This window comes from Rhodamnia argentea, chromosome 3 (genome assembly GCF_020921035.1).
Source record: "Rhodamnia argentea isolate NSW1041297 chromosome 3, ASM2092103v1, whole genome shotgun sequence".
Taxonomy (NCBI): domain Eukaryota; kingdom Viridiplantae; phylum Streptophyta; class Magnoliopsida; order Myrtales; family Myrtaceae; genus Rhodamnia; species Rhodamnia argentea.
This window is the reverse complement of record NC_063152.1, coordinates 9,010,118-9,037,018: the sequence shown is the minus strand read 5'-3', so window position 1 is coordinate 9,037,018 and position 26,901 is coordinate 9,010,118. Positions and strand designations below refer to the sequence as shown.

At 39.9% G+C, this 26,901-nt stretch overlaps 2 protein-coding genes, 1 long non-coding RNA gene and 1 pseudogene across 3 annotated transcripts; 1 reads left to right on the top strand and 3 right to left on the bottom strand.

Annotated features, from left to right (window-relative positions):
• Window positions 1–3,386: 3,386 nt before the first annotated feature.
• Window positions 3,387–5,338, bottom strand: LOC115733941 (annotated as a pseudogene).
• Window positions 5,339–7,145: 1,807 nt separating this feature from the next.
• Window positions 7,146–9,193, bottom strand: LOC125314071 (disease resistance protein L6-like). Its single transcript, XM_048275526.1, has 3 exons — window positions 8,459–9,193; window positions 7,284–7,571; window positions 7,146–7,169 (listed from the first exon to the last, which is right to left on the bottom strand). Exons 1-3 carry the CDS (start codon window positions 9,191–9,193, stop codon window positions 7,146–7,148), a joined length of 1,047 nt encoding a protein of 348 aa, XP_048131483.1.
• Window positions 9,194–20,589: 11,396 nt separating this feature from the next.
• LOC115730355 lies at window positions 20,590–21,215 on the bottom strand. Its single transcript, XR_004014101.2, has 2 exons — window positions 21,175–21,215; window positions 20,590–20,770 (listed from the first exon to the last, which is right to left on the bottom strand). It is a non-coding gene; the product is annotated as an uncharacterized LOC115730355 (long non-coding RNA).
• A 3,375-nt stretch (window positions 21,216–24,590) lies between these two features.
• LOC125314376 (glucosamine 6-phosphate N-acetyltransferase-like) lies at window positions 24,591–25,342 on the top strand. Its single transcript, XM_048276518.1, has one exon. It carries the CDS (start codon window positions 24,779–24,781, stop codon window positions 25,250–25,252), a length of 474 nt encoding a protein of 157 aa, XP_048132475.1. The 5' UTR covers window positions 24,591–24,778; the 3' UTR covers window positions 25,253–25,342.
• The last annotated feature ends 1,559 nt before the right edge of the window (window positions 25,343–26,901 follow it).

Genomic DNA, 26,901 nt, shown 5'->3' with positions numbered 1-26,901 from the left:
AAAGGTTGGCTCAAGAATTATAGTGCACTCAATATGTTCTCCAAATCCAGAAGACCATATGGTGCCCGAAGCATTCGGATGTTTCTGGAGAAAAGATGCCTCCTCTCTAAATTTATCCAATGAGAATAGATATCAAGAACTGTCAAAGCTAGACATCTAATCCAAAGTCCTTGCGACTTTGAATTACCAAGAGATACAATCATATAAGTACTTAAAATACTTGGATGCAGCTCCCTCTACACTCCTAGTTTCCGCGCTTTCTCCAATCCCTCACTCCTTCCCTCTTGACCCGATTTTCATACAAGTATGCATCATGGCTTGAGATATCCTATTAACAAGTAAGTTAAACTCCCACCAAGAAATTTGATTAATCAAAATGATGCGGCGCAATGCCCCTCTCGTAATCGAAGAAGATAAATTAACTTCAAGTAGTTCAAAATGCGAGAAACTTTCCAGCCTATACTCTGCAACTGGGTATTTATTAAATATCTCCTTGTTGGGAACTCTCAATCGGTAAGAAGAGGAAGAAGAGGAGCCACAAGTAGCATTACATTGTGAGAGTCAGCATTAGAAATCCGAGAAAACTATATAGATGCCGGACATCGTCGAGATGTTATTCTCAGAGGCCTAAACCTACCAACTCCAAGTGGGCATCAAGCATTTCTGCAACCGACATAGCTAGGCTATCTAGAGTACAAGACATCCCCTCCAATTCAAGTTTTTTATTTTCATGGACACTTTAACCGGTGTACACGAAAGGAAACAAGATGGCAATACAACAGTATGGTACACTTCCCGTTGGTCTAGGTGACTATCGATTAAGTTAGGGAACTCCTTAGTTCGACACCATGTTCTCATTTAGAATTTCAAGCACTTCACCTTTATATTTGTCCAATTTTCCATCAGACACAAATCGAGCTAGATTGACAATTACAGCGGTGTCTCCCGGGAGAAGGAAGCGTAGCACGCTTAGGAAGAGCGAAAGAAGTAAAACGAGATAAGGCCAATGACTCAAAGGGCACACCAAGCCATTGTTGAAGGAACGAACACGCTGAATTAAAAAGAGAACTTCCTCTAGTCGAAGCAAGCACCGGGAGAGACTTTCTCGTTTCGAAGAAATTACCAGGAGAGATTGTCTACGGCCTCTGCCAATTGACGCCATGAAGCACCACCTTTGGGTCATGCGTGACCATCGCCAACAAATCCTTCTCCGCATTCCACCCCACGATCTTCACCCGCCAATCAGAAATCGAGTAAACTTCACAAAACGGAGTCAGAATAATTGAGACAACCGGCCATTAGGTCGCAAAAGAACGCCGAATGGGAGCCGAACCCGAGAAGCCAGCAGTTTATTGAACCGAAGCCGGAATGGAAGCACGTGCTACGCTCCTTCCTCGGCGCTGGAAAACCCCGAGGAAAGCTTGAGGCTAGACTTCCCTCGAGTCCAAGAGTAGCATGAATAAAACTACGTAAGAGGAACAGGTGGGAGAGAAAGTAAGGAAGAGAGAGACTTGATTACAACAGCAGAGGCGGACATCTCCAGCTCTGCAAAGCTTCTGCTAAATAAAAGTAGGGCGATGTGAGATGACAACATGCAAACATCCTTTACTATTCCAAGGCTGCATTGTCAGACTTTGGAGAAGTTCAAGAAACATCGAGCTCCTCATTCTTTGATGATTTTGTTTCCTTTTAGAAAGGCCTTGCGAAAGCTCCCTTGCATATTTCAGCATCTACATCAACCAGTGGAATGATAACCGAATCCCGGCAGTGAGCCAGATGAAATCAATCCAGCAACTAACATCAACGCACTCCTAATAACACTCTCGAAGTTTAGGGATCCCTGTTTGTAAAACTTAATATTGTTTTTGAACTCTAAGGATCCAACTAATGGGGTATCTAACATAATCAACCACAGAAGCTTTGAGCAAGTTAGTACAATGAATTCAACTCAAGTTGCTTGCTCTTGTGGTATATAGTTTGATTCTTTCCTTGTCATCATTTGCCATTCATGTATTAGAAATAATGCAAGACAGTTTTCAAACGGCACATAGGATAAAATTTCCTCAGGAAACTTATGGAAATGCTTCCCGTGTTTTTCTTTTCAGCAAGTAAATGAAATAACAAGTGCTTATGCACAATGTAAGGGATTATTTCACAGTAGAGTCAATAATGTCAAACCACATTCTAGTTAATGTCTTGCTTGGCTCAAATGTTCGGGCATCTCACGTATGGCTATACCAACTCTACGTACATCAAGATGCATTCTTTGGGTAGTCGCCTTGGACTTTTAGGTATATCCTGGATTCGAAACAAATGAACACGGATTCAAACAAGAACCGATGTGTAGGGTCCTCCATTTAGGATTTCTCAACCTATACAATGACATTTGGCATGCTATCAAATGCCCGTATACATCGGTTTTTCTAAGATTTTTCCAGAAATCCAGAAACAATCAAACGCCACGAATAATTGTTTTTCCGCATAGGATGAAGGATCTTACCCAAAACATATGATGTGCTTAGAAAGCCTTTTCATCTATTTCCGTTATTGGCATGATAAGAAGAATCATTTTGCCAAAGCACACATTAACTTCCATGTACATCTCCCCCAGTTTCCTTGAATTCATGTAACAAAAATAATGATGACACTATCAACCAGGAAATGATAATGAGAAGATTATAAATCTTGAAAGAAATTGCAAATGACAATTGGGCAGTACATCTCAAAAGAGCAAAGGTAACTTACCCGCTTTATGTACCTTTGTTAGAAAATGTGGATCATCTCCCTTATCTTGACTCATCCGAGTCGTCCGAAAAGTCCGATGCAAATTCTATGCTTCTACCACATGCAAATAGCTTTTTCTCGTAATTTTGATAAACCAGCGTTCAGGACAATTCCGGAATTGTTTTGAGTGACTTGCATCCGAAAATATCCGGTTCCGCTAGTTGCTCCGGTTTCTCGAGGCCTCGAAGCTCGGTCAATTTCTCGCAATCTTGCACAATCGGACTTATCAAGCGGGTACATGAAGACAAATCCGGTAAGAGCTCGATCGAGGAACATCCCGAGATAGCAATACATGCTAGAGATATTGACTCCTCAAGCCCCGGGATCTCTCGAAGTTCATGACAGTTTGACAGGAACAATTCTCGTAAATCATGAAAGCTTGACAAGTTCGGTAATTTTGCTAAGGACTTGCAACGTTCAATCCATAAAGTTTTGCAGGATGGGAATCTCTCTAGGCTCTGTATGTCTTGAAGCTTGTCACGCCCGTTGATAGTCAAACTTTCCAAGTAGTCAAAGCAACATAAGTTTGGTAGCCTTTCAAACGAAGTGCACCCAGAGACATTCAACATCGTTAAGCATTTCATCATATTGAGACCTTGAATTTAGACTAAGTTTGCGCAATTGTTTGTATCTAATATCTCCAGCATCTTGGACTTCTGAAGATCCAGCCTTTCAATTGAACACCCGGAGAGATCCAGCTTTTCCAAGAACTCCAACCCTTCAAGCCCTCGAATTTCGGCTAAGTTTACGCAGCCTCCAGCATGTAACTCCTTCATACTCCCGGATTTTGGAAGGTTCAGCCTTTCAATTGCAACGCATCCAGAGATATCCAGCTTGTTCAAGAACTCCAACCCTTCAAGCCCTCGAATTTCGGCTAAGTTTATGCAGCCTCTAGCATGTAACTCCATACTCCCGGATTTTGGAAGGTTCAGCCTTTCAATTGCAACGCATCCAGAGATATCCAGCTTGTTCAAGAACTCCAACCTATTGACACCTTGAATTTCGGCTAATTTTGCGCATTCCGTAGCACGTAATATCTTCATACTCCCGGATTTTGGAAGGTCCAACCTTTCAATTGAAGCGCACTCGTAGATACTCAACTCTTCCAAGAACTCTAACCTATCGAGGCCTTGAATTTGGATTAAGTTTTTGCAAAATCCAAGATGCAATTTCCACTATCAGATTTTGGAAGGTTCAGCCTTTCAATTGTAGCCCAGTTAGAGATACTCAGCTGCTCCAAGGACTCCAACCTATCGACGCCTTGAATTTCGGCTAATTTTGCGCATTCCGTAGCACGTAATATCTTCATACTCCCGGATTTTGGAAGGTCCAGCCTTTCAATTGAAGCGCACTCAGAGATACTCAACTCTTCCAAGAACTCTAACCTATCGAGGCCTTGAATTTCGGCTAAGTTTATGCAGCCCTTAGCATGTAACCCTTTCATACTCCCGGATTTTGGAAGGTCCAACCTTTCAATTGTAGCGCAGTTAGAGATACTCAAGTACTCCAAGCCATCGACGCCTTGAATTTCGGCTAATTTTGCACATTGTGTAGCATCTAATGTCTTCATACTCCCGGATTTTGGAAGGTCCAGCCTTTCAATCGTAGCGCAGTTAGAGATACTCAAGGACTCCAACCTATCGAGGCCTTGAATTTCGGCTAATTTTGCGCATTCCGTAGCACATAATGTCTTCATACTCGCGGATTTTGGAAGGTCCAGCCTTTCAATCGTAGCGCAATTAGAGATACTCAAGGACTCCAACCTATCGACGCCTTGAATTTCGGCTAATTTTGCGCATTTTGTAGCACATAATGTCTTCATACTCCCGGATTTTGGAAGGTCCAGCCTTTCAATTGAAGCGCACCGATGGATACTCGGGTTTTCCAAGCAATCGAGACCTTGAATTTCGACGAGGTTTTCGCAATCTTGAACGTCCACTACCTTCAGACCCTCGGACTTTGGAAGCTCCAACCGTTCAACCGAATCGCGAAACTCAACAATCAAGGATTCCAAATATTTCATTTTATCAAGACCTCGAACTTCAAGTAAATTCCAGCAACCATAGACAGATAATGTCCTTAGATGGATAAACAATGAAACGTCCAAGATTTCAATAGATTTACATCCATAGACTCTCAAGATTTCCAACTTGAACGGAGTGTTTAGGGATTGTGGTAATTCCGATTCTTCAACACCCGTCGGTTGGGAGCATTCCGAATTCTTTAGTAGTGTTGATGGAAGCTCCTGGATGCACTCGAGAAATTCACAAGAATGTACTTGTAGCTCCTTGAGACAAGTTAGGTGGGAGAGTGAAGGCAATTTGCGACTTTGACACTTGACCGTCAAGTATGTTAAGTCGGAAGGAAGGTCCGGCAGCGATTGGAGCTTGTCGCAGCCACGAAAATCAAGGCGTTGTAGGGATGAAAGATTGCACATGCTTTCTGGCATTTCCCCTTTGAGCTTTTTGCAAAATGAAGCATGTAATTCTCGGAGCTTTTTCAGCCTCCCAATACCATCGGGTAATTCTTCTATACCACTTTCCGAAATTATTAGAATTTCTAGATTCCGCAAAGATCCTATGCTTTCTGGTAACGCAGAAAGTTTTGGAGTGTTGTATAGGCGGAGTTCCTCCGGCGCCTTTAATTCACCTATTTCTTCCGGAAGCTTCGTGAGGCTCTCACGGTAGCTCAAGTCCAAGCGAAGGAGGGCCTTCATGCCTCCAATTGAAGAGTCAATTTGCTGCAGTCGCGAACAACGATGGAGGTTCAAAACCTCCAAACTCTCAAAAGCCGAGAGGAAGTCCGTATTTTCCAAGTATTCACAAGTCGTAAGGTAGAGAAATTTGAGCTTCTTTGCCATCCGGTAAAAAGAAATGGTTGTCAAGGGTGATTATGATTATAAATAAAAATAAAAAAGCATAAAAGGGAAAAGAAGAAGAAGAAAAAGACTTGCTCTTACCACGAAAGAACTCCACCCTTGCCATCTCTCATTTATCCCGTTAAATGACAAATCCAGTTTAACTAATTCCGTTGGGTGAAGCCATCTTAACTCCCGCATTAAGTCCACAAAATCGCCAGTGAGATGAGGCCGCTCCATCCGAAGAAATTTTAGACTAGTCAATTTTTTAATTGTTTTTCCGTGTAGAAGTTGTCATCCGGCTCGCCTATTTTGCCAAAGCCTTCTGAGCGGCCTTCACTCAGATCAACGGCCTCAGCCTTTCCCGTTCCATATATGCAACAATTCAATTTCCATTACTACTATATCCAACTAAAGTAATCTAAAATTACCAAAAAAGTCTTTAACCTATTGCAATCGTGCCGGTTCAAATCTAAATTTTTTTCTTTGCTAGTCGAGTCCTAAACCTTTTACGTTTATGCTAATTCAATCAATCTCGCCAACTTTGGCCTCGCGGCTCTAATGTGGCAATTTATAGTAATAATTGCTATTATATCAATTTTCTTTTTGTTTTTTTATTAATTTTCTTTTCTCTCTCTCTTTTTCCCTTCTTCTTCTTCCTCTTGCTGGTCACGGGATTGGCGACCGGTGAGACGCGAGGGTCGGCGGCGAGGCCAAGCTCCCCTAGCAATGGCAAGGATGATGCCAAGCAATTTAAACCGAGAATAGGAAAAATTCACGGCGGATGTCACTTTTATCCCATGAACGAAAACATGTGTTTGAAAGATAATGTCATTTTCGGCCCATATGCAAAAGGCTGTGCTTCTTTTTTATGATACTATGGATGAAGAGTGAAATGGATTCATGCAAAAATACTGAAGTAACTATATGAAAAAATGTACCTCTTCTAGATTCTGCAAAGACCCCATGCTTTCCGGAAGTTTTCCTCCCAATTTTTCGCATCCAAGAGCACATAATTCTCGAAGATTTCTCAGCCTCCCAATAACATGGGATAATTCTTCTATACCACTAAGAGAAATATCTAGAATTTCTAGATTCCGCAAAGACCCTATGCTTTCTGGAAGTTTTCCTCCCAAATTTTTGCATCCACTAGCATGTAATTCTCGGAGATTTCTCAGCCTTCCAATATTGTCGGGTAATTCTTCTATACCACTTTCCGAAATTATTAGAATTTCTAGATTCTCCAAAGATCCTATGCTTTCTGGTAATGCAGAAAGTTTTGGAGTGTTATTTAGAAGGAGTTGCTCCAGTTTTTTTAATTTACCTATTTCTTCCGGAAGCTTCGTGAGGCTCCCACAATGTCTCAACTCCAAGCAACGGAGGGCCTTCATGCCTCCAATTGAAGAGTCGACTTGCTGCAGTCTCCGACAACCGTTGAGGATCAAAACCTTCAAATTCTTAAAAGCCGAGAGGAAGTCCGTATTTTCCAAGTATTCACAATCTGTCAGGTCAAGAAATTGGAGCTTCTCTGCTATCCGGTGAAACAAATAATTTTATGCTTTTAAGGGGTTAGTCTAGAGTGATTATGATACAACAGAAAGCAAGAAAAAAATAAAAATAAAAATAAAAGACGCGTTCTCACCTTGAAAGAACTCCATCCTTCCCATGCTTCATTTATCTTGCTATGTGGCAATTCCAAGACAACTAATTCTGTTGCGTGAAGATTGTTCACTTCAAATTTCGTGGGACAGTTTTCCCATCGAAGCCATTTTAACTCATCAACCGAGTCCTTAAAATCACCCTTGAGCTTTGCCCCCTTCATCATGTGAAGGAATCTTAGACTTGTCAACTTCTTGAATTGTTCATCTTGGTAAACGTCGCCATCCGACCCGCCTTTACTCGGATCAATTGCTTCGATCTCTTCCGTTCCCTATAAGCAAGAATCAATGTTCATTAATACTATTATATCCAACTAAAGTAATCTAATATCATTTGGTTCGTATTGCTATTGACGTGCATTAATGTGCTGAAGAGACTAGAAATGTGAAGATGTGATTTTCGTTTAACGCCAAAAAACAATATTTTTAAAGGCTAACTAAGTGAAGTATGTCAACTTCCATTTTGAAAATTGGCCATAAGCATTCGGATCTTAAAAAGAGTTGTGATTGGGATGGCTCATATGGCAAATACTTGTAATCTTCTTCTTTCCGGTATTGTAGCTCCACTAGCGTATCACTTAGGACATGCGTGTCCAATGCACGGAATTTAATCAAATTACAATGTGCAAAATCAAAATTTGATTTGATGAATTTTTAATAGAAATAGGATAACTTCCTTCCGTAAATTTCATATTAATTTTGTGTATATTACTCGACCGTGCTACTTAAGCGATTACTTAGAAAATAACGTATACTCTGATTTTCGATTCGACTATTAACTAATAACAAGAAACCGATGACAATATTAATATCTACCACTTCTTATTTAATCATAAATTTTAGTTTTTAATGTGATAAAATCATAATCGTAAATAACTGAATTACTTAAGTATTACAAATACTAAATAAAGGACCAACATTACTCTTGCAGTAGAACATAGACTAAGAGAAGAAAAGAAGATAAATGGTTACCTTATTTGCCTTTAGCACTTTCAAGGCTTCGTCGGAGTCCCATAACCTACTATGTTTCCAAGGTCAAGCGCTCGTAATTCTCGCGAACAATTGTCCTACCTAGATCTCTCAATTGGTCATGCATTCCGAGCCAACGATCATCTTGGATTTTTATTAATGACATAAATCTCAATTCTTCAATATTGACCTTTGGGAAAAATTTACGGGCCTCCCACATGTAGGATGCGATTCTCTTGTCGCTGCCAATGAAAAAGCAAGCGATATCCAGAAATATTTGTTTTTGTCCATCATCTAATGCTTCGTAACTTATTCTTAACCTTTCTTGCACTTCCTTACGAGGGATTTTTTTTAACTTCTTTATCATATCTCCCCATTCCGTTGACTCTTTTCCGCAGAATAATGAACCAAAAATCTCAAGGCATAAGGGAAGCCCTCCAGTGATCGATACAACTTCACGAGTGAGGTCCTCAAATCCCTTTGGAGGAGAGTCCATTCGAAACGCATGTTTGCTAAACAGAATCAAGGATTGAGCGTCATCCATTTCCTTAAGGTCATACTTGCAGTCTACCTCAACACCTTTAAAAATCCCCTCGTCTCTAGTGGTAATAATGATTCTACTTCTCGAAGAAAACCAATCACGATTACCACTCAAAAGCTTCACCCGATTGACATTATCCACATCATCAAGGACAACGAGCACCTTTTCATTTTTAAGCCTGGAGGAGATAATATAAGTCCCTTCATTCTCATCACGAACTCCAATATCTTGCTGCAATATATCATCGATTAACCGCTTCAGAATCTGATGAACGCCTTTCTTCCATGATTCCCTTATATCAGCAATGAAGCTACGATGCTCAAATTGATTGGAGAGCTTGTTGTAGATGGCTTTAGCAAGAGTAGTCTTACCAATGCCTCCCATTCCATGGATGCCAAGAAATAGGGGGGCTTGAGATTTGTCATCTAGAAATTCCATAACCTTCTTCACGTGATTTTCAATTCCAACCAAATTCTCAGAAATAACCAACTCAAAATTTTTCTTCAATTCTCTCAACACTCTTTGCACAACCAAATTCACTAACTCTACTTCAGACACATCAAATGTGACAAGAGATCAAATAAGTGGCAACAATTTTATATTGTTAATCTATTGAGAACACAATAATAAACAAATCTGGGATAGATTGAAAAACTCTATGAATCGTTGTCGTCACACCTCTGTACATGATCTTTAATGGTAAGACTAAAGTGGGAAATGCTGGCCGTTGCTTCGGATGGCGTGCCCTATTCCACTCGTTACTCGACATAATTTATTAATGTAGAATAAATTTGAGGGCATCGCTTATGAATCTTGAATATTGTATATATTATGGATTTGAACCAAATTTGAAACTTGTTTGTTAACAATATTAGGGATGACCTGGACATGACTTCGAAAATTTTCTAGCGTGTTTGAATAAGCAAAAATCCAATAAGCCAACCCAAGATGAAAGTCAGCCATAACTTTTGATGCAAGAGAATCTCAGGCCCTATAATGCGAATCCGAAAACTAAAAGTCATACAGATGGTGATATTGTGACTCTTTGTTTGTGCAATTCTACACGCTTGCAAGTTTCTACCAGTGTCTTGAATTCAGTATCATTTTAGATTGGTGTTCTCATATTTTTTAAATTTCCCTAGGGATGATAGCAGGTTGTACTTTATTTTCCTTCCGAGTATCTATGTTATGTTATTTCAATTGATCTAACATCGATTTTATATGGAAGTAGAAGAATAATTTTTACCCATGATAAGAACATTGGTTCAATATATGCCGGTTTATGAGATAAAAATTGCTTGTTGAAGATAGGATATGCATTGAAATTTTTTTAAACAAATATACAATATTTTTTCCTTTTTTGTATTTGCCAACATCATGCATAACCATTTCCTTCATAAAGTAATTTTCATAGATTGAAAAGTTTGTGATGAAGATCAATGTAGCACACACTATAAACATGAAAGAAAGATGGCACGATGTTACAAAATCTTTGGATATAAAAGTAAATATTCACTAAAAAAATCTTATAATCCAGGCGAATGGTCATTACAATAAATTCTATAATTATATTGGTCAATATCATTAAAGCAAAAAACAGGAAAAAAGAAATTGAAGGTGAGAATCAAAAAAGAACGCAAATAAAGCAGGTGAGAATCAAAACTGAAGGTCCATGGGACTTACGGTGTGCGCCCATGCGGCAATCACACCTCCCATTAGAGATAACCGACAAAACGTGAAGAGTCATGTCCGTTGACTTACGAAAAAAAACAGATGTTCTCCCCCATCGTTCTCATTTTTTACAGTAATTAGCACTCAAGAGAAACGAACGACGCTTTCCTCCCTCACGATTGCTGTATTGCGTCAAAAGCGAAAGGATTCTCGAGATTGTGAAGGTGACACTTAAGCTATGGATAGCGGGTACGTTTCTTCATGTGATCTTACTTCGATCGGTGATACAAGTTATTGATTGATTGGGCATGCTATAATAAGATTTTCCGCACTTGTTTCGTATGGAATAAGGAATTCGTTTCCAACGAGAACAACCAGTAAACACCCACACACATTAAAAGAAAGTAGAGAATGTCTTGGTGAAAAATTTTACCCATGGACTTCGTATCCTTTCACTTTGCTGACTTCAAGGAGTGCTTGCTTCCATTTCTCCAAATTCGCCAGGTCTTGAGAAGACCTCTCACGCAAACGCCCCTCACGCTCACGAAATAATTTTCCAAAACTTCCGGCCTGACGTCCCACGTCAGATGGTTTCACTTTGTAGAATATAGGCAACACTACCTGCCCGCTATTATTCCTGCGCTCCATTATCTCAACCAGTTCATCCAAACACCAACTGCTCGTACCATAACTCTCGGACAAAATGGGGATCAGGATCTTACTGTTCGTGATGGCTGCCGTAAGCTTTGGTCTGATGTCCTCGCCTTGACAGAGCTCGTCATCATCTCTGAAAGCACAAATTCCGACACGACAGAGCCCATCGTAGAGGTGATCGGTGAAGCCATGGCGAGTATCCGGGCCTCTGAAGCTCAAGAACACCTCATAGCAGTTTCCAGGAGACGCGTTTAACGAATTTGATGTACCATCGTTAGTTTCTGTCTGAGACGAACCAGATGCGCCTTTGTTTATTTCTGCCGGAGATGAACTGGATCCACCAGATTTAGTTTCCACAGGTGACGGACTAAATCCACCGGAATTAGTTGCCGTCGGAGGCGAATTATTAGTTTCTGTCGGAGACGAAGTAGATGCACCAGAATTAGTTTCTGTTGGAGACGGACTAGATGCACCGTTATTAGTTGCTGTCGGCAACGAACTAGATCCACCAGAATTAGCTTCTGTCGGCGTAGTCATCGAACCAGGTGCGCCAGTATCAGCATCTGCTTCATTTCTACGAGCACCAGCTTTCTTCTTATTGAGAAGAAAAAAGGCAAGCACGGAGAGAAGGATGGGTGCCACGAGCACGGCGAAAGAATGCCCAAAAATGGGTCGATGCATTTCGGCTTTGCTTCGACTCTGCGCTTAATTTTCACTTTCAGGTCTGACGGAGAGAAGAGCCAGAATGCCTCTCTCAGAGGAAAGAGGAAATGGCCTTGTTGTTGCCAATTCTCTCTCCCTGTGGGTTGATTTGTATAATGGGAACCAGTTGGCAAAGAGAATCTAGCTGTAGTAGCTCTGTAGTTGTAGCTCAGTAATTGCAAGGGAGTCTTCTCCGGTCCCCCCTCTCTGTCTCTCTTCACTGCTTCCAATAATCAATTAGATTTCCTAACAAAAAAAAACCAAAAAACAATTAATAATTAGAACTTGTAATTAACTGAACCAATAAATAATCTCTTTCAGGTGCGCGTAGCCGAGCCTGAGCCTCACGACGTGACTGTCTTTTTAATTTATGTGCCTCTTTGCTAGATTCGTTGCCAAATTTAGTAGGTATCACTTATATGGATGTTTTTCTAAAATGGTGGACTTTCGTTTCGGACATTTCCGAACGGCGTATTGAACTGGAGTCGAACCGAGTAAACGAATTGAATGAATGCAAGTGTGAGAGGGACGAGATGAGGGGAACAGGACGAGAGGGACCCGCTTTTGCTTGGTACAAGCAACTAAATATATTGGATCATCGATTAAGTCACGGATGTGTGCATAGACGAGGCTCGTGGCATGAGTTCGATACCCAAGGCATCTCATATAGAATTTCCTTTCTTTTAGTCCAACCTAAATTCCTAATCGATTGATGTTGAATCATCAAATTGGTCCTAGTGCTCTGGACATTTGAGATTTTACACTTATGGCCTTATGTGTGTTCAATGAGCAATTACTAAAACCATTGTGCAAGCAATTGACCAAACAAGAAAATGGATAGAATAATAAAATATACGAGATACCTAATTTCTCTTATTCGACCAAGAGAGAGAGCAACGATGAATCTCGCTCGACCAAAGCATGTAAACCTATTATCCGATTTATTTTCTTATTCCGCCTATTTTATTTTATTGTTCAATTGCTTGTTTATGCAATAATTGGTATCAGAATTAGGTTTGACCGAGTTGAAACATAACAGAAGAAGGAAAAGTGGAAAATCGATGGATTTAACGGAGATAATTTTGATTTATGAAAGATTAACAAGCAAGCTCCATGGTTGATAAGTGAAGTTTCCTTTTTGGAGACATATATCTTAACAGAAACAATTATTTATGGTCACCGATTGTGGATCAACACGTCACGTGTCCACGCACTTTCTCATGTGGCCACCGACAAAATGCCGGTGAAGATTTCTCAAACACAATTGCAGATCTAAATATAATCAATGAAGCTAATCAACACCTAATAACCATCCATGGCCATTAAAACTCAGGAAGGAACAAAAAGAAAGTATCTTCGGAGGCAAAATAAAGAGACAGTTTGCCCTTCAATGAACTAACGAGTGGAGCATCGTGTTTGATCTAATTGCTTGGTATATAGCTATGAGTTGACTGCATTTTGTTAATATATTTAAAGCTCTTGATCCCACTTGGGAATTTACTCCTCTCGCATTGAAACTCTAAATTGATCTATTATATTTTTTCCCCGAAATCCACAATATGGATATCCTCCTTGTTTTTGCCTCACTTTGGCTGAACACAAGTAGAGTCAATCAAACATACAAGGTCAATCCCAAATGCAATCAAGGGGACCGGTGAGGATGTAGAATTACCTTTCTTTTTCTGGAAAGCTTCAATGTAGTGGTAATCTGTCGAATTTATAGTTAGACTAGACCTTCTCTTGATAAGAGAAGAAAATAGATTGCACATATCACTATCTCTTCTCTCTCTAAAAAAGTTTGTTTGATGATCTCATTTTGACCACAAGCAGCACATATTCTAGTCAACTTTTCTCTCTTATGATCGGGAACTTGAAGCACATACCAAAACAAGTTAAGTGCCCCAAAATAGACAACTTGTTTAATCGGGTCTTTCCACTGCGTGCGAAAGTGAGTGGGGAAGGAAGCAATAGAAGAAGGCCCGGGCGTCACGTTTGCCACGAGCATGGTCCCTTACGTAATATTATGTCCAAAAAAAAAATTGATGATGACGAATAAACTGCTCCATTTCCACTCAAACTCAAAGCTGAATGCCTTCTAGACTCGATTAAGCAAACTCTAGAATAGAGTTTAAATGCCTTCAGTCACAATTTGCCTAGATCAACTAGCTTCTCTTTCGATCCGTGCCTTTCATGTCTTTTAAGTTTTGAGGACCAACTTTTCCAACATGAGCGCATCACTTGGCAAAAACTTTACTGGGGAAAATAGAATGCAAGCCCCGAGAGAAGGATCGGTGCGACGAGCTCGGCAAAAGAATATCCAAAATTGAGACGGTGCATTTCGTCTTTGCTCTAACCCCGCCATTGATTTTTGAGTTCAAGTCTCATGGAGAAAAGAACCAGAATGCCTCTTAGGAAATAGAAATTGCCCAGTTGTTGACCATTCTCTTGTGATCCGATTTATACAAGGGTCAATACTACCAAAAATCCTACATTGGTACACTTATGATAAATTTACCCCGGATTATTTTTTTACTACAAAAAACCCCAAATTGAAATACCTACCCAAACTAGTACAGCTGCAAAAAATTTATCATCAATTAGTTTTCGTTAAATTTTACTGTCAAATGCTGAGTTTGATGACATATGAAAATTGTCAAGTGTACACGTAACCGTATGCATGTTACATGTGTATTAATTTAGGATTTTTCTTGATATTTATCCTTTATACAATGGAACCGGTTGGCAATGAGAATCGCACTAAAAAGTCAAACTTGTCAAGCTACACAATAAATTAGTAATTCATTCCCTGGAAATAGCAACCACATGCTTAGAGTCACGAGGAAATATTGGGTTACATGAAATGTTCTAAGTCAACAAAATAACACTATATTAATTGACCAACACGTGTCCAGCGGGAGCCCGCATTCCATATTTTCCACATGACTTGGTCAAAAAGTGGGCTTTAGAAAAAGAAAAAAGCAAAAGAAGAGATATAAAGCCAAAAGGGAGAGCTCGCACTAAGAGAGAAAGAAGAGGAAAGAAGGGGAAAGGAAAAAGGAGCATTTTCGATCCGCAATATCCGGTGAGGATTAAGCCATGTGTTCGTCAAAACGAAGTAATTTTTGAAATTATGACACAAATTCAAAATTATGTGAAATTTGAACTGTGAAATCCAATTAGAATTATTAAGTCGTGGAATTACATGAAAATTATGAATTATGACGTTGTGCGCTTATGAGATTTCATTGAGAGTTGATTTGAAGTATCGTTTTAGTTGGAGCAAAATTTTCGAACTTTGCGTGCGAGCTCCACGTTGCGTATAACTTTGAATAATCGCTTTGTGCGAGCAATTTGTTATTGCCTGGCGATCCTTTTATTAGCGATTAAGCTTCGTTTTAGCCAATTCGGAATCGCGGTAGTATACTGCTTGATTTTGATATTGATTCTCCTTTAATTAACATGCTTACGAGGTGGTCCGCTCGAATAACTATGTTGTTGAGGCATTCTTAGCTGAATAGTGTTATCTCTTCAATAAGAAGGATTAGACATTTCATAGAACGTTTTCACTATACCAAACATATATCCTTTTACAATATAATAATTTCTGTTAATCAGATACACAAATCAATACGAATAACCTTTTTACAATCCCTTGATAATTTCAAACCATGTCACAATAATCAACTCCCTTTTCTTTGATTTGATACCCGATCGTTTGCTCTCTGTGGGTTTCTCACGCGTGTCCCCACAATTTCTGTCTCTGTGTCCTTTCAAGTTTTCCTTTTTACCTCTTCCACAAGAATCTCTCTCCTCTGTTCTTTTTTTCTTTCTTTCTTTCTTTTGACGACCACTTCTCAAATTTTTTATTTTTATTTTTTATTAAATTTTTCTCTCTTTTGCCGACCATAACGCTTTCCCTTTATTTCTCGTTCTTGGCCACGAAGAAAAGCTCCACCATTTTCTTTTTTCGAGCTCTCCTTGCAATGATCATATGCCGAAAAGTCTGCCGCCCCACTTGACCGTGAGTTTTGGTCCGAATGCTGAGATTGCTCCCTTGTCAACATGGAAATTGCAATCTCTTGAGTCTTGGCCTTGTCCTCAAGGTTCTTGCCTTTATTTTGGGCAAATTTGAGACAGGACATAAAATGTAAAACTTTTTTAGACAAGGAATTGCGGGTAGATTTAACACTAGGTCTAAAGTTTGATGATTTTAATTAAAAAAACATTCGGGGTAAAATTACCAAAATTTGAGGGTTTTTAGGGACTATAACTATATTTACTAAATAAGAGCATGAAATGTCCTTATTTGCTCAAATAATTACCTAAAGTGCCTTTATTTTCTCAAATAAGTGTTTGAAGTGAAACTTGTTTCAAACAAGAACTTGAAGTGCCCTCATTATTTAAGAGAATAGCCTAACCAAGTGTGACGTCCCAGGCCCACCACTTACTAAGTACGCGCTTTACTTTAATCTGTTATTATATATATAATATACGGCGTATGCGGAAGACTATCTAAACAAGTGAGGCCAACATACAAGTGCATACAATAGGGTAGGCATGCCTAAAGTGTATGGCCTCATAGGGTTTCACTATCGACACCTATTATAAACAAACATTCACCGACACGTAACAAAGTCATCTAATTATAAAACCTTTATGTACATCATCCTTTTAAATCAAAAGTTTACATTGGGAGGATCAAAAGAAAAATCTACTCTAGAATACTATCCATAGTCACCATTGGCATGCTCCAGCACCGCCACTATCATCCGAAGACACAGGAACCAAGGTATATGAAAAAAAGTTCAACAATGAGAGTGAGCTAAAAGCTCAACGAGTATAGTTCTAGCTAGCCAACCATCAAAAATGTCAATCACCTAGCAAACAAGACATCAACCGCAACAACATGGCAAGATCAATTTGGTAACAACCACGATAAGCAAAAGTATCAAGATCATCTGTTCACTCATGTAATGGCATCGCCGACTTTCTCACATGAATACATCAGTCATCTTGCCTAGCCGGCCTTGAATTCCTCTAATCCAACACCTATAACACCTTGTACAACTCAAAATAACCACATGCGAATCAATTCGAGAGTCCTTCGCCCATCCAAATCATCAATGACAAGAACTTCGAACGGCCAACCACTAATCACCTTCCACCTCAACGAGCAGCCCACCATTATCATGAATTCAACCCTCAAGAGCGCCAATCAAGCAGTTAGATATGACATGCAAAACCAATTCGACAGAGGCATGCCTAAGCCGAAGCTTAGCTCTCTCGGCCACCACTAATCAACATCCGATTTTGATGATCCAACCATTAATTTCATGAATCCCGTTGAGAGCACGCAGCAGAAATCGAATACCTTTACAGGGGAGATCACCAAGAGGGAGTCTAAGTCCGAGCCCGTTAACATATCTAGTTGGACTCACTTTCACTTAAAAGCTTAAGCCAATGAGTTGTGGGCCAACTTGGATATATTAACTGCTCCACACTATATTAATTCTCCAATGTGGGACTTCTCTAACACAATTCACACATGCGTCCTAACAATCTCTCCCTTGCGTGTGAGCTCTAGTGTTAGGTTTGCTGCCTCTCAATCTAAATATCATTCCGTACCAACTTATCTCAACTTGAATCTCCATTAACGCCCATCAAGCCTGCATTGCTACACCACAACGCCCACCGGCCCGGAAACCGCATTGGCTACCCTATGCGTTGATAGCGCCTTGCCTTTTATGTTGATCATAAGTATAAAATCTAACTATTAGTGACATGCCGTTTCGGTAGAATTTAGCATTGTGCAAAGACTAAACGTTGTGAATTAGGGTAGCTATTAGCTTCCAATTACTTCTAGATATCCGTAAAAATAACTATTCTAATCTCCCTAATAAAATAATGCATTGAGATTCAAATTCGGGATGGAGAATTAGAACAACGGTACTAGAATAAACGAGGAGATAATATAGCATAATGTGACCAGCTTTCCCACCGTTCAGGTATTGAACCTAATGTTGCTTGAAGTACTTTTCATTCGGATGGTCAAGTCTTTCATCCAATTGCTATTTTGTTGGTACACCTAATCTTTGTTTTTGCAAGAACAATTATGGTTGTGATCATTTTAACTTGTGCACTATGTTCTGTCGGACTTTAGTTCGCACAATGGAGTTCACTTGTCATTAACATACTTAATTTGGCTATCCACTTCTCCTTTTCCTTATTTTCTCCATTTTGCTCTCTCACGAACTCAATCAAAGGAATCGCTTTGAGCTCCACCATTGCACGGGAAAATTGCATTGGTATAAATTTCAGCCATAATCCTTTCAATTTGGAAAATTTAGTCCTAAACCTTTTAACAATTTACCAATTCAATTCTAAACATTTCAATTGTGTCAATTTAATTCTAAACCTTTTAATGAATTACCAATTTAGTCCTTTTGGTTAATTTTGGCAGAAAATCCTAACGTGACAACCGAATTAGCACCGATTATTCTTCATGGCATGATCAGCATTGACATAAATAGTATATATATATTTTTATTTTATTTTTATATATTTTTAGAACTTTTTATTGATTTATTTTATTTTATTTTTCTTCACAACGCCAGCAAAGCCGATGGCCCCTAGGCGAGGATCGAGGCCCTTGCTCTGCTCGGGGCCGCGACCCTTATCTAGGCCCTTGCGAGCCATATTGAGGGCAAGCTAAGTGCTATGACGCCCTCAATGTCCTCAAGCAATCACCTGTGTGGTCCATTCTCATCTATCGGGTCCGTTGTACTTCACCGTCATGTCCTCGCCTCACCACCTTTCTGTTTCTCCTAGGATTTTTCCTCTACATCTTGTCGGCATAAGCCCCCAAACCCATATAAACTACATTGCATGCTCCACCCGCCGACCATTTTTGTCTCTCTGTCACGCACATTTTGTCCCTCATTGTCTCTTCAGTAGTGCTTCTTCACTAAAAGGTGAAAAAATCGATAAACGATGAGCGATCCCCAAAATCTCCTCCCCGGTTCTTCCGACCGAGGAAGAGCTAAAAGTAAGGCTCTCGCTGGTGCTGGATCATCTTTTTCGGTTGCGGTGGAGTTTAAAAAGCTGTCATCCATGATGGTTTGGAGGCATTGCCTTTTGGGTCATTCTTTGATATGGAGAACATTGGCTTTTATGGGTCTCCTTCACCTCTCATGGAGCTTGAGACATTCTCTCCTTTGAACGGGCTTTTCTTTTTTTTGAAATATCATTAATTTTTTTGACCAATTTATGTGATTTTTAAAAAAATTTACCCTTTTAGGGTTCTGTGCGCCACTTTTAGAGGCGCCTCCTAGAGTGGCGCGCATGCCCCATTTTCTTTTTTTTACTTTCTTTTTTATTTTTGTAGCCGCACATTTTATTCTTTTACTTTTTTTTTATATTTATAATAACTTTTATTTATAACTAGGTGTGTCAACTGTTCGGTTCAATTCGATTTTTTAGAAAAACGGAACGTAACCGAACTGTTAGGATGAGCAATTAAGCCGAACCAAATCGCAAACCAAACCGAATACAAACCGAATAGAAAATTCAAACTGAACCGCTTACCGAACCGAAACATTAAATTATTTATTAATAATTACGTTATAAAAAGAAGGTTTAAAAAGAAAAAAACATTATATTTATAAAGTTGTATAAATATAAATTTTATTATAAATAAATATTATTATAAATATAAAAATAAAAAAATGTAAAAAAATAAAATATGCGACTGCAAAAATAAAAAGAAAGTAAAAAAAAAAAATGGGGCTGTGCGCGTCTTTGGGAGGCGCACAGCCCCATTAGAAGCGCACATGCCCTAAAAGGGTAAATTTTTTTTTTAAAAGTCACATAAATTGGTAATTTTTTAACCATATGTTCAAAAAAGCCCCCTTTCAACTCTATAGGTTCCATTAGACCTCTTGTTTCCTGTATAGGATTAGACAGAACCGAGAAACGTCGCCCTTTATATTTAGTACTGAATTGGTATAAGTGTAATAAATTTAAAATGAAGTGTCTTTGCCGCTTGCCATTGAACAATCTCGAAACCCCAATAGACACCTTGAGCCATTGATCACAACCCCAACCCCCAACTCTCTCCGTATCTATCTTTTTGGATGAGTTCTAGACGTCAATTCCAATGTCGGCGAGCCCATATCCGGTGCTGCTTGCCTTGGGCAACGCAAATTTGGTGCGAGCGACCGGTGATGCTGTTGGTAGCACTGTAATGGCCACATCAGCACAGCTCTAGAGGACAGAGACACGAGGCACAACAAGGACCCGATAAACAACAATGGACGCCGGGTAATTGCTCAAAGACACGAGGGCGAGGTAAAATGGCAATGGGCGATAGCTCGTTGGATGCGAGGCATCGTCAATGGCAGTTCGTAGTGGAGCTTCGAGGAAGCCTATCATGTCATGAAACAATACTGTGGCGGGAGAGAATGGGGAAGATTAAAGATTCAGGCGTTTTTCGCAAAATGATTCTGGTCGGTATGCACAAGCGTACAGTGGGAAGCATCAATAAGCGGGCTACACCAAGTGAACGGCTACTAATTGTTGCCCAAGTTCAAATATTTATGAAGCCCTCTTCTATAAACAAAGCCTCAGTCCCAAAGGATAATTCACATAAAGAACAATGAAATGCTCGATTTCACAATTCTTGGTTGTAGAGAGAGAGAGAGAGGAGGAGGAGGAGGAGGAGGAGGAGGAGGAGGGGGGGGGACTAGTTACTAGACTTCCAAAACAACCTGGATTTTCTCTTTCTGTGGCTTCTCACCTCATGCTTTACGAAGTTAAAAACCAAGTCAGGTGTCATGTTATGAAGCCAATTAGGTTAAATTTACAATAGGCCTACTCATAAACTTCTTGTTGCTCCATGCAGCATATGGAGTATTCCCTCTCTAAGAACAAAAATTCCTGGAAAAAAACCCAAAGACACCATCAGCAACTTTAAGTAACTAGAATAATCCCACAAGAGTTGGCGAAATGCATAAAAGTCGGACACTACTCTTTGTAAGAAGAGTATGGAAGAGTAAAACACGATCCATTTTAGACACGATAAAGGCATACGATCGAGATGTCCTTTGTTCACAGGGTGCAGAATTTAAAGTATCAAAGACAATTTAAACCAACTAGGACCCAGTGGACTAGAGTGAATCATTGTTATGCCAATAAAATTTACGCGCAACACAGTCAGGACTTGCAGGAGAGACTTGCAGGAGAGAAGTTCTCTAGCAATGATGGGTCAGGCCAACTATCCCTGGCATCCCATGATACAGGAAGACCCAATATATTGTATCAAGTACTAGTATCGAAATTACCTGCAATTGTTGCTGACTAAACAGATGAAGTAGGCCTGCTTCATGTGAAGTGATTAATTCAATCAGATCATCATGCGCTTTCAGGAGGGCCACTGGACTCCACTACAGATACCAAGACCTGCGTCGCATAGAGAACGGTTCAATAAATTGAAAGACAGATGAGATGCTGCGTGCATCCATTTTGGTATGTATGCTGAAAATGTCAAAAAGAAAAGAGAGGGGGGGGATTTCTTCTTTGGGAGAAAACACCACCTGCATGCAAATGCATCGCAGAATGACTTCTGGTAGACAACACCTACGACACAGGCCCGGAAAATGTATGATGCTAGGCTTTCCAAAGAACCATCTTTTTTTGAATACCAAGCATCTAATCGGGAGATTTCCATGGTGACTCCAACCTGAAATCCAGCAAGCTCACTTGCAGTAAACAGTCATCAGCACTACAAAAATAAGTCGGCGCATCTGAAAATCTGGACCAAACTGTGTAGACAGCAATGATTTTCAGTTCTTCCAAGATTGGACTGCTTTTAGGGTAAATTTCAATCTTTTCCTCACATAAATTATGCCCAAGAAAGTATCGAAGATCTTTTCTCGATAACTTACAGCAGCTCACCAAACAAAAGCTAAGAGAACAAAGATAGCAAGTATTACTAGCATGACATCTACAATTAGATTCTAAAAAGTGTAGGCCGATCTTCGGTCATTGGATCAGAAACCAAATTGCATCACATAAGCCATCTCGCCGTAATCCCGTATAACTTTTCCTCAAGTCTTTCATTCTATGAAGCTTTCCTAAATTTTTCCCTTTCTAAAATGGCAAGTTCATCAAATCACTCCACCTGTTATAAAACATAATCAAGTGGCTCTGCTTTTCAAAATTAACTTTTAAAGTTAACTTTTGCCTTGCTTCACTTTCCGATGTCCGAAAATCTTCAAAAAGAAAAACAGCTACTAAACTTCACCAACTCTCTTCAAGCAAATCCCATGAGAGAGATGATATGAGATCTAACATGGAGGGAGTAAAAGGAATACTATAATTCGGGGATACCATCGCTTTTCCCGATATGAATACTATGAAGAGCTTCTGGTGCCGATTTGATATGAGGACTATCCTATTGCTACAACACAGAGTTGGTGAATTCTTTAAATTTTTACCGAGAAATCCATTTACCTCCGCACCCAGTTGGAACTACAGAATTCGAAAAGCATAGGGATCTAATCTGAAGCCAATGAAAACAGGCCCTCAATCAGTGTCAACTACATCTAAGCTTTACATACTCCCCCTCTTGAAGCCCATCAGTACAATATTGAGATAAAAATACCCGAATGCACCTGTCAGTCAGGTGTATGTCATCAGGAGATGTCAATGGAGAGGAAGAAGCTTCACAAGTGCGTCCGGATGAACGCCCCGCAAATTCCACCGACAGTCGTGCGGACAACTTTCGGTAATATATCATCACAACGGCCAAGAATTGTTGGATATCGACATAAGAACATCACATCAGCCACGGACAGAGAGGCAACTACGCAAGTAACGAGACGTATAGAGGGTTACCTGATCCAATTTCAGCCCGGTCTTCGCACGAATCAAAAGGAAGTGCGGGAAAGGTGACGCTCCGGAGATAAGGGAGGACTCACTTCACGGGAGGGGATTGCGCCGACTGAACACCAGACATCTCCTCTCCACCTTCGTGGAACTTTCCGCCTTCACCACCCTCCTCTCCACCACCGTCGCCTCGCGGAGTGCGACCTAAACTGAAATTCCTTTTTTGCCCCTCTCGGTAACTTTGGGGGTAAATAGGTTACCAACCGCCAGTCGCGCAGAAGGCACAGCAAGTCTCAGACTCTTTTGCTTCCTTCGTCCCTCGCTTGCATTTCATCAATCACTTGCAGAGTTCGAATCGGCAGAGCAGGGAGCAGCAATTAAATTGAGCCCAAGGGTACTCTCTCGTTCTTCTGGTTTGTGATTGTGATTATTACGAGCGTTGTCAATGCGTAATCTTTTTTGCTCCTCCTGAATTGAAAGCGCAAGACAGTGTTGGGTGTCGTTCGATTCTGGGAATTTCCACTGATTTTGATAAGCTTTATGCCCCTGGACTTCTCTGCTAGCGTAGATTAGAAGTACGCGATGGCTAGGCTCAATCACACTCTAGAAAAAGCGCAGGACAGTCTCGTGTACTCTCTCCGAGATTGCTATGGCATCTGGCATTGATGCATTAGTTAATATGAAGCTTTTGTAATCCATCCATTTCTTCTGCTTTTTGGGTTGAATCTTTTGATACTGTTTAGGCTGTTTAGGAGTTGGGTGCGTCTTTAATGAGTTGTTGCAAACTTCGTAATCTGGCTCTCTGTCTCAACCTCATAGTTTTAAGCGGAGTTAATTTGCAGTGAAGCAATGTTTTCGGGGACTATTTGTGGTGACTTTTTCTCTGGCACTTACAATTTTTGCTACAAGAAATACAGATCGTGGCATTTGCAAATGCCACTCTCAAATGCTTCTAAAGAGAGAAACTTTTGCTGGCATTTTTGGATGTCTTTAGCAGCATTTGCGACAATTAGCAGTAAATGTTTTCTCAACATCGCTCTGAACTTCTTTTTTCCCTTTTGCCTGTAAGAATTCTATTGGCATTTACGACTGCCAGCAAATAACTTAATGAGTGTTGGCAAAAGCTGCTCCTATTGTTGTGTGGTCATCATCGGCATTGTGTCCAAAATATGCAGCCCGTGTCAAGATAGTGTTCTATGGCTTATCTAGAGTGTATATTTCATAGGATTATCTGCCATATCCTAGACATGAACTAAGTCCTAGTAAGAAAAATCTTTTGAGATATTTTATGCTTTGAGAAAGAACTACTCCATTTGTTTGTGAGTTTTTGACTAAAAAGCACTGCAGATGTTGTTTTCCAATGTATCAATTGAGAATGGTTTCGTGTATTAACACCAAACATCATTACAGATACCTATTGTGCACCAAAGAAAGCAACTAATGGAATTTTCTTAGTTGGAATTTTATTTGAAGCTTTAATGAGCTGTTTTGATAAATGACAAAACCAAGGAAACTTGTTCATCGTTCTCTCTTTTTCAGCCGTAATTGTTGCCAGGCTGTAGATAGGTTCTTCGATTCTGCTTTCTAAGTTTGTAATTTAAAGCGAGACTGTCACTCTGTAAACAGAGGACTCCATAGAACTGCTTCTTTGTCCTCTTTGTATTGTGTACGTAAATACTAATTTAGCCTCATTAGTAAGTTTTTCTCCTCTTCTCCTCTTCCTCCTCCTCTTGTTTTTATCATTTGTGAATAGACTCACCAGAAAGTAACCGATATCGCATTTGCATTAATATTAGCTTGATAGAAGAAGGCCGAAAAGTGAATTGCATTTATCTTTTGCTTTATGATTTAGAGCTCAACAGATTTGGCCACTACAAGCCTGTGCAAGGTAGCTTGCTTAGATAGAGAAATGCTATGTGTCTTACGTGTGATTTACCTTTAATAACATGTTGGAGCTTCTAAATGCGTTCCATGTTCTTTTCTTTGACTCTATGAACTCTAATTCTCTCCTTGTCGATGTGAATGAAGTTGGTGTAAACAGAAGCCACATCTCAGGAAATGCAGACTGGGGTCCCACTAAATGAAACATGTAATCTTCAAGTTTGGAAACTAGAGATCTCCGACAAAAGCAAAGGGTTTGTAGAGCTACTGCAGCAACTGACAGTTTGCGATGCTATCTCCGATGAGGATTTCCAAAAGCGGTTTCAAGAGCTCAGCTCTCTAGGCGATGACCATGTGATTTGTGTGATAGAGGATACTAGTCGTGGAAAGATAGTCACTACTGGAAGTGTGTTCATCGAGAAGAAGTTTATAAGGAACTGCCGCAAGGTTAGCCATATTGAAGACGTGGTCGTTGGTTGTGATTCCAGGGGGATGCAGTTAGGGAAGAAGGTTCTTTCTTTTCTCACCGATCATGCCCGGTTTGTGGGTTGCTATAAGGTGATTCTTGACTGCAGCAATGAGAATAAAGCATTCTATGAGAAGTGTGGCTACAAGCGTAAAGAAATTCAGATGGTTAAGTATTTCATCTAAGAAATTACCCAATTTGTTCGGCTTATAAGGAAGCAATCCGTGTCTAACCTCATTTTAAGTTCATTTTTCTCGGTAATCTCTCCCCGCAGTTTCGATCAAGATGAGTAAGTTCAACGGATTTCTGTGTTCTGATAATTCTATAGCGTAACTTGCATTTTCTACTGTGAATTTGGATACTTGGGTGCCCCTTCTAATTTCATCTGTTCGTTCACACCACCTTGCCTTTTGTGTTGATCATAAATATTAATAGAACTATTAGTGACATGTCGTGTCCGTAGAATTTAGCATAAACCGTCACCATGACTTGTTTATCGGTAAAAATCTAAAAGTTGTGAATTAGGGTAGCTATCGGCTTCCAGTTATTTCTAAAGATTTAAGTGAAAATCTAATCTCCCAAGTGAAATTATGCATAGTGATTTAAAGTGAGGATGAAGAATTAAAATAGTGGTAGTAGTGATGAGATACTATAGCATAATGTGACCAGCTTTTCCACCTTTCGGGTATCATTGAACTAGATGTTGCCTCAAGTACGTTTGATTCAGATGGTCTAGTATTTCATCCAATGGCTGTTTTGTTGGTACGCCTAATCTTCGTTTTGAAGTAACAATTGTGGTTTTGATCTTTACTCTTGTGCACTTAGTACGGTGGGATTTCAATTTGCACAACGGAGTCCACATGTCATTAACATAATTTGGCCGAGATAGCTACCGACATGATAATTAGTCCCGGTGCCGCCGCCCTCTCAATGGCCACCGGAGCCACCCCGGGAGATGTCCTCTTCGGGTTTCTATAAAACCCTCTGGTTATTGAATTTACGTGTTCGATTACCCGGTTGTCCCTTGGAGTAATCCGCCACAACCGGCAAAAGTAAAGACGGTGCGACGTATTTGAAGTAACCAAAAAAAAAAAAAAAGGTGTAGCAACATCCGCCATATTTTACCGCCTTATTTATATATTGATTCAAAGTTCACATCGCAAAATGGTAATGGATTTCCTTTTGATTCCTTCAAGTTAAAAAAAGGCAAATAATTAGCTTTTTCTTTTCTTGCGAAGATGTCATAAGGCAATTAATTATTTATAGATTTCTTTATGTTTTACTTTTTTTTCACCGAGCCAGCAAGTCGATCGGCCAACGAGCAAGGGCGACGACCCTCCACTAGGGTCATCGGCCCTTGGGTGGGTGGAGGGTCGCGGCCCTCACCGTGTTCCACGAGGTCTTGGGCGAGGGCTCACGACACCCTCATCGGCCACAACAAGTGCGTTGTGAGCCCTCGTTGGATGCGGTGAGGGTTGCCAACCTTGCCTGAGCCGATGAGGCTCTGTAGCCCTCGCCTAGAAAAAAGAAAGAAAAGAAAATCAAGAATAAAAATCAGTTAAAATAATAAAAATAAGAAACTATGCAAAGTTTGCCTCGATTGTGCCACATAGGACGAATGGCGATGATTGGACTGCCATATCAATGATTCCTAACCAAATTAATCGAACGGACTACATTGATCATTAACATGTTTGAGATTAAATTAGCAAATCTTAAAAATATTAGGACTAAGTCGGCCAAATTAAAAAAACTTATGACTGAATTAGCATAATTGATATAGATTTAAGATTTTTTTTTTGATAATTACTCTGCAAGACCTTTGCCCATTTTC